The sequence below is a fragment of the Seriola aureovittata genome, chromosome 2, assembly GCF_021018895.1.
Source record: "Seriola aureovittata isolate HTS-2021-v1 ecotype China chromosome 2, ASM2101889v1, whole genome shotgun sequence".
Taxonomy (NCBI): domain Eukaryota; kingdom Metazoa; phylum Chordata; class Actinopteri; order Carangiformes; family Carangidae; genus Seriola; species Seriola aureovittata.
In genome coordinates, this window is record NC_079365.1 from 15,114,145 (window position 1) to 15,127,442 (window position 13,298).

The window sequence follows — 13,298 nt, forward strand, 5'->3', positions numbered from 1 at the left end:
ATACACAAATAACATATAGCGGAGAAATTTGACTAATGTTTAAGACAGCCCTCATGTCTGTCATTTTTACAAAGGAGAAGTCAGTGATGAGCTTTGTTGATGCCCCGGAAAATTCTCAATGGTCACAACAATACACGGATGTTTTTGTAGAGTTTTTGGTACACAAACCTTTTTGGTTAACACTACTACCATCACCGCCTGGGTTTCCTGTGACTGGCTGGTTTGCCGATGGTGATGACAGAACAGCCACACTGGAGTGCAACAGCACCTCTGGTCCACTGTGTACCGATCTGTAGAGGAAGAACGTTTCCCATGAGCAGCGCCGCTCTGAAGCTCGCCCAAGTGCGTCCCTTCCCTCCGCGCGTTCCCGATACCGGCACATTCGCTGCATGATGGCCGAGGGAGGCGGACCCGAGTCGGGTGGCGCGGCAGACTCCGACTCGGAGCCGGTAGCCGCACAAATGCCAGCCCCTTCAACCGAAAGTCAAAAACAGACAATTGGGTCACTTTTGAAAACAACTCTACGAAAGGGCGACGAATGGTAAGAATCTGAAACGGCCAGCGTTACCTGGGTGTCTCAGCTAGCGTTAGCTAGCTAGCGTTAGCTAGTGAGGAACAGGAAATGCTAACATGCTAAAGCTAGCAAGCTAATGCACCGATGGTTGCAAGTCTGAAAACGAAAGCTTCTGTGATAGTGATACTGGCCAGCTAATGTTTAACAAGTTAGCATGCTAGTTGCTAACTGGACTAGTTCCAGTCCAGCTTTATAATTTCTCTGTTAAGAGTGGTGCCTGTAGCAACGGCTATTAATGTTGGGCGTAAACATCAAGACTAATATGGCTAACTAAGTAGCTCATTTGCACAGTACTTACACGTTAATGCCTGTTTTGTGACAAGTTAGCTGACGTTGGCTGATGTGGTGGATAGTCGGCTGGTAGAATAGGCCCTGGATTCAGGAGGTGGATTCTTCTACCGGTCAGACCGGCTCATTGGTAGATTAGTGATCAGGACCCGGGCCTGATGACAGGAATTTATTATGCCATGACCGTACCTGCTTGTAGTGACATGCTAGTTGAAGTTGTTTGACGGGTTTTTTAATTGGCCAGCAACCAGTGTTAGCTAACACTGTTTAAGATCTAACACCATTGAGGCCTGGGCATAATGAAGCCAGTTGTATTTAACAGACTTCACCTCACCATGTATATATTACCGCATTCAAAAAACTAATTATAAAGTATCATTTCAGTTGCCTTCTTTGTTGATACAAATTGGTATCAAGGTAGGAACCAGCCACAGTTATCATGTCTGTCAGCAACTAGCTGCTTAGCTAACATGTTCAAATAGTTGTTTAAATTACTAAGGAACTGTTTATAGATTATTTATGCTACTGTTAAAAATGAACTACCATCCCGTAGTATTCAGGCTGAAATGTATGGTTTTTCACAAATACATTTACACTGTTGCACAGCTAGGGGAAATTAGACTCAGGTTAAAGGCCAAAGATCATATACCTTACATAGACTGAGACATCTCTAATTTGTTGCTGTGACTGTGACTGCACAAAACAGAGTTCCATGACTCAACATCTTACTATATCTATACTTGCTAACAAGCCTGTTAACCAAAGGAGATTCTCACTTGTGATGAGATTAAGTCAAACTAGCTTGCTGTTACTATATCTGCAAATGCCAAGGCAGTTTGGTGTTGCATAATGTTCTGAGTTGGCATAAGCCTGAGTGCAGTGTCTCTCCAAACCCCATGCATTTGATCATCTTTTGACCCCTTTGTGTCCTTGCTTGATATCCTGCATATATCAGGTGACCACAAATCCTAATAAAAATACATTTTAAAGGTTCAGGACCAATGATCAAAATGTCATGTGTTTGTCATTCACTGTTACCAAACAATTTGTTTTAGGTATCTAATAGACAGCCGATGGTTCAAACAATGGAAGAAGTATGTGGGATTTGACAGCTGGGACATGTACAATGTTGGAGAACGTAGCCTCTATCCAGGACCAATTGATAACTCCGGGTTGTTCTCAGGTAAAACTGCCCTTTTTGAAGAATATTGGTTTTTACTTTTGAGAACAACATCAATAACACATAGAGATGAAAAGAGCTGTTTTTTTTCAGCCTGTAGTCAACATTTTATTTTTTTTCCATAAAGACCAGGATACTCAAGCCCTGAAAGAGCACCTTATAGATGAGCTGGACTATGTCCTTGTACCCACTGAAGCATGGAATAAGCTTGTCAGCTGGTACGGCTGCCTTGAGGGTCAGAGACCCATCGTCAGGAAGGTAAATCTGTTGAAGATATTTTTCATTTCAACCATTCACTTATAGATGTGGCTCCTAAATGTCTTCTCTTTTCTTTAGGTGGTTGAACACGGCATGTTTGTCAAGCACTGTAAGGTGGAGGTCTATCTGCTGGAGCTGAATTTGTGTGAGAATGACAACATGGACAATGTGGTCACACGTCATTTCAGTAAAGCTGATACTATAGGTGAGGGTTTACATGAACGGCCAAGTCAACTTTGCTTTGAAAATGACCGAATAGCTGATTGCCTAAGCTCTGGAAATTTCTATACATTGTCATTCATTAAATGTGATTTGTGTCAAAAATAAGCAGGAAAGATAATAAGCAAGTCTTGCAAATCTTCTATCCCCAGATACTATAGAGAAGGAGATGAGGACACTGTTCAATATCCCATCAGAGAAGGAGACTCGGCTCTGGAACAAATACATGAGCAACACCTACGAGCAACTGAACAAGCCAGACAGCACTGTACAGGATGCTGGTCTCTTCCAGGGGCAGGTACTGTAGAGATTTGTTATTTAAATAACCTTCAGATCACTGATAGATTTTCTTCCTCATTTCTTTGAAAGAACTCCACAGCCCAGTAACATACTGGTACTCACTGAGCATACATAATTAATTTACAGACATTGTACATAATAACATCTAATGCAATACAGGATATTAGCCCAGCAATAAAACACATATACGTTGGTAAAGTTTATGTGTAGTTCTTATTGAGACTGTGCCAGAAAGGTCAGGTTACAGTTCAACTGTTTGAAGTTTATAATGATGTTGTATTTCAAGGGTAATGTAAGGTATTATAAAGATTTTGTTCCCTTTACATAAATCAGGGGTTTGGGCTGTGTGTAGGAAGGAGAAAGACATCTTCACACAACAAAAATGCAGTATGTCATTTGCACCCCCTGTATTTTATAGTAAGGTGTTGCACTGATGAAGGCATTTAACAAAATCTCTATTTACCACAGCAGCTACTGTACTCCATATCAGCCCTGACAAAAGTAAATTAGAGGTCAATACAGTTTCTTAGGAAAAAAAGTCAAAAATAGATTATTTACACATCAAAGTGCATTTGACGGTTCTATCTGCAGCTGCCGAAGCTTGGTAGCATTTGGTACATGTATAGTATCAAATTCAAACATAGGATGCAATAGCACATGAATGTCAGTTGTGCCAGCTTGGCTCTCACTTAGTTTGTTTTCCCACAGGTGCTTGTGATTGAGCGCAAGAATGAGGATGGCACGTGGCCCAGACAAGCCTCTCATCCCAAGTAAGAAATACCCTGGTATTGTTTTTTTTCATTCAGTAAAAGGATATGCCATATCCTAGGATAGAGTTGTTACAGCATTTAATTAAATATACAACAAAGTTTACACAACATTGAAATCTTTAGTTAACTTATAAAAATGTGCTTTTCTGACACATGCTTTTGCTTCTCCTCACCAGATCCAGTACAACCCCATCCAGGAATTTCACTACCTCCCCAAAACTCTCCTCTAACTCATCAGCTAGTATCTCCTCAACAGTAGCGAACGGAGACAGCAGCTGTAGCCCTGGATACACACTCAACAACACCACCTCATCTGGCAACAGGCAAGAGTTCTTTTCTCTGACCTCCGCACCCCCACACATCATTGTTCCCCGCATTCACAGAATACTGTCCTTTACCTCTTCTGGGCATTTACTGTATGGTTTATATGGCACAAGGCTGGTATTCTCTGGTTTCCCTTTTTAGTTGTGATCATACAGGTTTGGATTAAACAACTTGTTACCATTTATTCCCTCAGCTCAAGTAGTTTCCAGCTGTTACATAGGATACTTGATAAACTTGATAATCTAGCAGAAAAAAACGTGCGCATCCAATATGTCTCATGCAGCTGTGTTGTATTCTTGCATATAAGACATCTATTGAATCAGCACATCAGTCTTTAAATGAGCACATCAAGTCTGTTTCAGTCCCTACAGACCTTCATCATAACCTTCTTTGTTGAAAGAACAAATAATTACTTTTCTGTTACATACTGGAGAATTAAGAATGTGTACTTTTTCTCTGTCAACAATATTGTCAGTTCAGATCTTATTTTAATTAATTTTATTGTTTTAACGTTTTCCACCTTTCTCTACCTTTTTTAACTGTATCAGCATTGTTTTAAACATATTGCATGGCAAGGAACATGTAATGAAAAAACACAGTGTTACCGCACTGTAGCAGCATAGGTTCATTACGGCACTTACTGAAAAAAACATTATGTCCTTGAGGTGCTCCCTTTTTCTTTTTATGAAGTCCACTGCTGCCCAGAGCTTAAATCAGATTACTGAGGAGTTGATTAATTGTTTTGTGCAGTTAGTCAGAAAAAGATATACACTGAGCTACAGGTTTATTTTGGAACATCATGTAGCTACATCCAGTACCATAGTTTATTCAACTTCATGGTAATTTTTGAGACAGTAGACCGATTACATTCTATGGATAGATGTTTACTTTATAATACTTTGTCCACCCCTATGGATAGATGTCAACAAAAACATAATATAATGTAGTTTGTAAAGGTAGGGTAGGATTTATTGCAGAGCTGTTGTATTGGATAGCATTAGATGCTGTTCCTCTAGATCATGGTGAAATTGGTCAGCATGAAAAATAGTTTTTAAGCATTTGTTCAGTGTTCTTGGACATAATAGAAAATGTATATAGAAAAAGATTGAACTCAAATTTAAGTTAGGTTAAGGTTTGTCACACTACTAGTGCATCCAGGCAAAGGACATTAAATTCCGCTGGGAAATAAGATCTAAACTTCACAAATTCATTAATGACTTGGTTTCAAAAGGTTTTGATGTTCTTTTGAACCACATCAAGAGGTGGTTAAACGCTTCCAGCAGCATAGTATAAAAATACCATAATCAGCTTTCTGCTGAATACCGCTGTGTGTGTGCTACAGAGACAGTTTGATATTAAACAGACACTAAAAGATGACATCTGACCGAATTGGCATATGTTATAGATGCCTCATTTTATTAAGCAAAAAAGCAAATCTATTATTTAATGTGTTATGGGCATTAGTAGTTCAGGATTTACATGAGTGAGTCTGCCAGTTTTTAAAATATGAGCAAGAGTGTGGTGATGATAGGGTTGACAGTTCATAGAGGTAATATGTTAATATGTTCATCCGAGTGAAATTTTATTTGAGTAAATTTGATACTGTGTCCATGTACAATCCATGACTGCCTGAACTATTTTCTTCATCACATTACAGTGTCTATAGGAGCTCAACAATAACAGATCTGCTCTTCCAACAGATTGGGGGGCTACAATTCATACAGCTCCTCCTACAACTACAGAGAGTCACAGTCGCAGCCTGGCCTGTGTGGTCTCAGTAATTTGGGCAACACATGCTTCATGAACTCTGCCCTCCAGGTAAAACACAATGAAACATTCATAACTTCCATTCAGAGAGAAACGGTTGTCATATTTTTGGGTATTATGATCACACAATCAATATTTCTCCTCTTCCTCCAGTGCCTGAGTAATGCATCTCCACTCACAGAGTACTTCCTCAATGACCAGTATGAGGCAGAGATTAACCGAGAGAATCCCCTGGGAATGAGGGGTGAGATAGCTGAGGCCTATGCTGATCTAGTAAAGCAGATGTGGCTGAGCCGCAGCAGCTATGTGGCCCCACGTACCTTCAAAGTGAGTTATGTCAAATATGCCTAAATCTTAAGTGGATGTAAAATGATTGAAAACTTTCCATTCATAATCTTTAAGTGACTGACAAAGTCAAATAACTGAAAAATAATGAAATAAAACTTTTTTTTCATTTCATTTCAAGACCCAGGTTGGACGCTTTGCCCCCCAGTTTTCAGGCTACCAGCAGCAGGACTCACAGGAGCTGTTGGCCTTCCTCCTTGACGGGCTCCATGAAGATCTGAACCGTGTCAAGAAGAAGCCTTATCTGGCCCTGAGGGATGCAGAGGGCCGTCCAGACGAGGTAAAGCACATACACAGTATACAGGTTTTCAAACTGTGAACTTTTTCAGGAGCATTTTGTGTCTCAAAAAGGTATGCTGTATGATGCTGGAATAAACTTAAAAATTGATACTCGCAGCACTCTTGCTCCAGCTTTGTAGTGTTTAGTTGTATGGAATTGAAATAAACAAAGAGTGGCTGAGCTGCAAAGACTGCAAGTCTCTGATGGCTAAAGGAACATAGGAAAAGGAACATAAGAGCAAAAGGTTTTGAAGAATTATTTTACAATATCAATTTGTACACCTACCCCATGTTGTATTGAATTTTTAAAAGGGAATCTAATGAAAGTTTTTCTCCACTGGATGTGACGTTACAGATTGTTGCCAAGGAGGCTTGGACAAACCATCGCTTGCGCAATGACTCTATTATTGTTGATATTTTCCACGGCCTCTTCAAATCCACTTTGGTGTGCCCAGAGTGCTCCAAAGTGTCCGTCACCTTTGACCCGTTCTGCTACCTCACACTGCCTCTGCCCATGAAGAAGGACCGTACCATGGAAGTTTTCCTGGTGCGATCTGACCCTCAGTCTAGACCCACACAGGTGAGTTGGAACTAAGCTGTATGGATATTTATTTAGACTTGAACAACTGCAATTAAACTAATACTTATTAATACCAACTAACTAATGCGAGCAGCTTACAAAAAGAGTTGTGTTTTACTTAGGATTCTTGATTACTAAATGCTCAAGCATTTAACAAAGTAGCTCAATGACTGATCATAATATTTTGTGTTGTTTGGCAGTATCGAGTGGTGGTCCCCAAACTGGGTACAGTGACAGACCTGTGCAGCGCCTTGTCCAAACTCAGTGGAATCCCTCCAGAAAATGTTAGAGCTTAACTTTCTTTGACACCATAATGAATGAAGTCAAGTGTTCTTTATACTTCCAGCTTTACACTTTCTCTGTCTTAGGTTTAGATGGAAATATTAAGTGCTAACTTTATATTTCGTTTGTCTTTCTAGATGGTGGTGGCGGATGTTTACAATCACAGGTTCCATAAAATTTATAGACGGGATGATGGCCTCAACCAAATCATGGAAAAAGATGACATCTTTGTGTAAGTCTTGTTGACCAAAAGATGAGATGTCTGGAGTTAGTCACTGTGGTTGCTGCTTAATGCGTGTGTGTAACGTACATTAATGGTCTTTGCAGGTATGAGGTACAGGAGGAGGACAGTGAGAGGATGAACCTGCCTGTATATTTCAGGGAGCGCCACTCCAAGCATGCTGGAAGCTCCACAAGCACCATGCTGTTTGGCCAGCCTTTACTCATCACCGTGCCCAGACACAACCTCATAGCAGACGTTCTATATGACATGATCCTAGAGAGGATTGGGTAAGAACCTACTTTTCGTATATTAGGGCTGTCACTTTTTCCAAAAATCGAATTAGAACGACACAAAATTGTTCAGGCACGTGATGGCCTTTTTATAAGCTTCTGACGAGGGTCCTGCAGAAGCTGAGTAAGCGGGATAGTAGGCAGTCAGACAAAGCTGTAAAGTCGACATTGTTCTGTTGATTGAATTCAAACAGGTCCTTACAGTTTGAATATTACATTTTTTTCCCCATGTTTGAGTGACTGTTCGAATTTCAAGGTGACAGCCTTAGTGGATAATAAGGAATGAAACCACATTACAGTGCAGTGACATTGTGTAGAGAGCGGGTGTGAAGAGATGGAGTGGAATAAATGGCAGGAATCATTACAGGAGACACTCTGTTTACATCCTTATTATATCATTTAGGTCAATGCAGTGATGTGATTCTCACAGATACTTGCCAAATAAATTCTTCCGATGTTTGTTTTAGGCGGCTGTCTGGTAACTAATCTCTGCTTGCCCCCCCTGTAGGCGCTATGTAAAACACTCTCAGAGCCCCAACAGTGAAAGTAGGGCCTCAGCCTCAGCCACCTTTGCCAGCTGCAGCCAGGTTCCTGAATGTTCCACATCGTCTAGTCTCAATGCCGGCCTGGGTGGCTGTGGCAGCCCCCTGTCGGACGGAGCCTCCTGCAGTGCCAGCTCCAGTAACGGCAGCAACCACTCAGGGACCTGCAATGAAACTAATGGGCTATATGATGGTAAGCAGTTAACATTATCTGTCAGGAAACATTGACCAGAGAGCCTCTATGCTTCAGAATATGTTTTATATCAATGTTAACCAAGAATACTACGCAAATTCAGCCATCAAAAAAAAAACTCAATGGTGATGAGATTTCATGGTTGTCTGTTCAGGTGAAGAGGAGGCCATGGACCACCAGGTGAGTCCAGAGCCGGAGAATGGCCAGTCTGAAGAGGAGGAAGAGGAGACCTCTGACTTGGAAAACGGCTCTAAAGGAGACGCAGCCAAGCTGTGCTCTTCACCAGCCAAGCTCTTCACTTTCAGCATAGTCAACTCTTACGGAACAGCCAACATTAGCCCGCTGCCTTGTGATGGAAATGTCCTCAAACTTAATCGTCAGTGTTAATATTTTAATCAATTGAATCATCAATTAAATTAATCAATCGCATGCATACTTAGTTTTATTTTTCAAAGCTACTTTGTGTTGACACAGCTCCTCCCACCTCTTCTGTCTGCAGCACATTCCACGGTGGCAATCGACTGGGACACAGAGTCAAAGAAACTGTGTTACGATGAACAGGAAGCAGAGGTCAGTGGGTTGATATTCATCAGGCAGTCCCATGACAGGATATGCAAACAGTCTGTTTATATTTGTGTAAATATTGCTTGTAGGCCTACGAGAAGCATGAGAGCATGCTCCAGCCCCAAAAAAAGAAAGCCACCGTGGCTCTGAGGGAATGCATCGAGCTCTTTACAACCATGGAGACACTTGGAGAACACGATCCTTGGTAAGGTTTCGCAACAACTACTATTACCTAATTCGGTGCCAACCATCCCTATCATTTTTTAAACCACCATTGACATATAAACCCTATCTTATGCAGGTATTGTCCCACGTGTAAGAAACACCAACAGGCCACAAAAAAGTTTGACTTGTGGTCGCTGCCTCGCCTTCTGGTAGTTCACTTGAAGCGTTTCTCCTACAACCGGTGTTGGAGGGACAAGCTGGACACAGTGGTGGACTTCCCCATCAGGTATGCAGCAGGAAGGGTTTCTCATTTGCCTTATTTATAATCAAGGGGTTAGAGACAGTAGGCATTGATTCAAAGAAAAAAAAGCTTCAGAATCAAGTATTGATTCACAGGTTTCTCAGTATGTACCTTTTTTGAGGAACACTGTGGTATCAATAGGACATTTACACTAGAGGGAGCTGTAGTATGAAACTCGCAGAACAAACTGGTTAGAGGTCTGAATGAGGAAAAACTTGTTGTCCTTATAAGACATTGACTCTTGACTCAGATACCTGACATCAAATTCCAAAGAACAATTAGACCTGTGTTCTCGCTGTCCTTATCTGTTACTAATACAGCTTTAAAATGTAGTCTTTCAGCTCTATGAATCATTAACCGCTTTTCAGTTACCACAGTACACATTTTTCTTTATGTTTTAAAATAGAGAAGTTGCCTCAGGTGTATGTGGCCTAACGGCTGCAGTGCGTGTGCAGCTCATATTGACGTTTGTTGAGGAACTTGATCCCACAGAAACCAGGAAGCAGAGAAAATGTTCATGAACTCTTGCTGTAAAAATGCTGACTCATGCTTGCTAAGGATAGGCCCATATCCTGAGTGCTTGATCAGTATGACTCTTAAGAAATCTGCTGTTTATACTTGTGTTTATGTGCAGGCTGTTTAACAGTTCAGTTCTACTGTGTTGTCAGTGCCATTTTATTCCCCTGTGATTAATGGTATTTTCTTTGTCAGGGATCTGAACATGTCCGAGTTTGTGTGTGACCCTAAGGCCGGCCCTTACATATATGACCTCATTGCTGTGTCAAACCACTATGGAGGAATGGGAGGGGGTCACTGTAAGTCACTGATAATTTTTTTCCCTCTTTTCGCAGGCATTTAAATCATTTAGATAACACTTTGTTTTCTTCTGCAACCGAAAGCACATGCCAATATTACACCACATCAACCATAAACAGCTATTAATAACTTATTTCAACATAAATTTTATTGTTTTTAGACAGCACTCACTAGTTCTTGTTTAGTCTTCAAAAACACAATGTGTCAGCAGATGGGTTGCTGAATGCCACCTGTGTTTCCATGGACACTAACTGGTTAAATTTTAATATGGCAAAGTGCCTCACACATCATTGTTCTTTGTGGACTCAAGTTTTCTTTTTCTTTTTTTTTTTTTTTGAGTCCATTCATCGTGAACTGGTCTGATAAACAAATGGCCTGAATATCTGTTAACACCTTTCCTTCCTCCTTCTGTCTTATAGACACAGCTTATGGCAAGAATAAAGTGGATGGAAAGTGGTATTACTTCGATGACAGTAGTGTCTCTTCGGCCTCAGAGGACCAGATTGTGGTGAGTAATGAATCTGTGTATCTTATAGTTGTATCTTCCCAGAGATGCAGTATTTGTGTTTTTTATTCAATGCTAATGTTTGATAGTGAGGACCTCACCTTTCTTGGCTTTCTATCCTCAGTGTCGAGTGTCCCTGTTTTTGGAGGGTAACCCTATCCTTGTCCTCCCCTTGCAGACTAAAGCAGCCTACGTGCTGTTCTATCAGCGCAGAGATGAGGAAGCCCCCTCCAAACCTCAGCCTTCGGCCTCGCTGGGTGGAGCCCCTGAAGCGGCTGACGACCACATGGACACAAACTGAGGAGCCCTGACGTGAAGGGACACGCACTGAAACGCATACAGCAAATAGAGACACTTGGACGCACACACAAAGCTACTTTAGTGACAGAGGACTCCACAGACTTAACGTTATTAATCCTACCTTCCCCGTATTTTATTTGATTTTTGTCTTGTATGTTGTCAACTAGAGCCAACAGCCTTGTCAGAAGAGTGATCTGAGAGACTTCCTCCCTGCAGCGGGTGGCCTACTGATTTCTGAACATAGTTTACTAGTCTGGAACTAAGAGGAATGAATATAAATGGATATAGATCCTCTCACTGGATGAACAGAATGTTAGAAGTGCCCTCAAATGCTTAGATAAACAAATGTTTCTGTTGCCCACAACAGTCAGAAATATAAAAAAGCCAAATGCACATGTTTCAACCAAAGCATTTCAAGTTATTTATGATAAAATGTACCAACTGTTAAGACATTCGCAAGATAACTGGCATTGTGCCTAAATTTATCTCAGATAATCTCACTGTGCTGAGGTCAATGCAAAAAGTGTGATGTGCACACAGAACAATACATGCCATGCTTGTTGAGTTTCTGTGACCTTATGCCACCTGTTTAGAGTGGATTACTGATGGGGATTCTGCTGCTGCAGACTAGCTGTGGTAGTTGTGCTCCCAGTCTGCTGGGTCTGTGTTGCAATCTAAACCACAGAGGGGATGTCTCGTTTCAAGGTTTTTAACAACTGGGTCGTGAGATGAGTTGTGGCAGAAGCTGTTTTTCGGCCTTGCTCTTGATCAGCCATCTTTTTTTTGTTCTTTGACACACAGCATGGGGCTCTGCTGTCTCTGGACCCTAAACTTATGAGAGGAGTCTTACCCTGCTAACAATTTTTCTTTTTCTTTTTTGTAATCACAATGCAAAAGCGGCCTTTTGATTCCTGCAACCTGACTAAAAAGGAGGCACTTTGAATTCTCCATGAGTACATTATCTACCTGCTTCTGGTGTATCTAGACATTACAGAATTGTATGGTTTGGCCTTTAGCATTAAGCGTTACGGTCTGTCATACACTTCCACATCATTTTAATGTGTCTTTTAAGCATATTTTGATTGCTGCCTGATTGGACCCCTAGCTCACCTGCAATGGCTTGTCCTTATTAGTCTTGTACATTAATGCAGCTCTGTATTGAAATGGCTATGTTATTTGATATCTTTAAAGCACACTGAGTGAAGCAAAATAAACTAGTATAAAAGTGGTGCTTTATTCATGAAACTTGAACTCGCTCCTAGTCATGAAGAACAATCTACATGTGTCATCAGATAGGGGCAGGACAGAAATACCTTAATGCCATTTTGAGCCAACTGTTTTCCTTACAGAGATCTTAGTACACTACTCAGCTGTTAAGTAAAATACATCTGAACTTGTTTCTGGTGATAGCATAAGAAAACGATCCCTTTGTTTTATGTTAACAGTCTTTATTGACACAATGTTATCACAGTTATCCCTACGCACAGTAATAAAGGGTGTGTTGAATGTGATCGACTGAGTAGAAAATAGAATACATTCACTTATACTCAGTATTGAAGGTCTAGTGAAACCAGCGGGCAGTTAGTAATAATGGATCTATCTCTTGTTCTGTGACGTAAACTCTGGACTTTATTGCATAACAGCATGTTGACATGTAGGGCCTCCTAATGCATTTTTTTTTGCTGGTTGGTCCTGCCATCATTATGTTCAAAGATGACTACCTAAATATAATCATTTATGCCTATGACTAGAAAAGCTTTACACCATATCTGTAATCCTAGATAGTTGAAAACACAATTCAGCTGCCATTCAATGCAGCAAATCTTTTTTTTTTCTTCTCCCTAAATCATGACAGCAATTCAAACTCAAAAATAAATGAAAAGATGTAAATAATCACACTATTTTAAATAGGTGTATAAATTCTTGTCCCTTATATTTATCTTATTGCCGATATCTACAGTATTTGTTTTTAACTGAGAAATATTTGAATTCAAAGTACAATAAAGACTGGAAGCCTCAACAAGGTGGTTTGTTTGGACTAATTGCATGCACAAAAAATATCAGAGCTGGCTTGATTTCAGTGGTAGTTGGGAAACTCACCTGCACTGCAAAATGATCTTTATTTGTAGATGATGTAACCTTTACTGCATGCCACTTATGCAATAAACTTTGATCTGCAGTCAGGTACAGGCACTAAAGAAGGTACAGGTAGCAATCACACTTCTGTTAGAAA

The 13,298-nt window shown here is 40.6% G+C and overlaps 1 protein-coding gene across 1 annotated transcript; it reads left to right on the forward strand.

The window, feature by feature from the left end:
* Positions 1 to 165: 165 nt before the first annotated feature.
* usp4 (ubiquitin specific peptidase 4 (proto-oncogene)) lies at positions 166 to 12,293 on the forward strand. The gene is made up of 22 exons (XM_056388866.1): positions 166 to 541; positions 1,918 to 2,045; positions 2,170 to 2,300; positions 2,379 to 2,505; positions 2,672 to 2,817; positions 3,528 to 3,589; positions 3,766 to 3,912; positions 5,614 to 5,731; positions 5,834 to 6,007; positions 6,147 to 6,305; positions 6,660 to 6,884; positions 7,085 to 7,168; positions 7,304 to 7,398; positions 7,494 to 7,676; positions 8,188 to 8,414; positions 8,569 to 8,790; positions 8,914 to 8,984; positions 9,068 to 9,183; positions 9,280 to 9,429; positions 10,156 to 10,259; positions 10,680 to 10,768; positions 10,944 to 12,293. The coding sequence occupies exons 1-22, from the start codon at positions 390 to 392 to the stop codon at positions 11,064 to 11,066; spliced, it is 3,033 nt and encodes a 1,010-aa protein (XP_056244841.1). The 5' UTR covers positions 166 to 389; the 3' UTR covers positions 11,067 to 12,293.
* Positions 12,294 to 13,298: the final 1,005 nt, after the last annotated feature.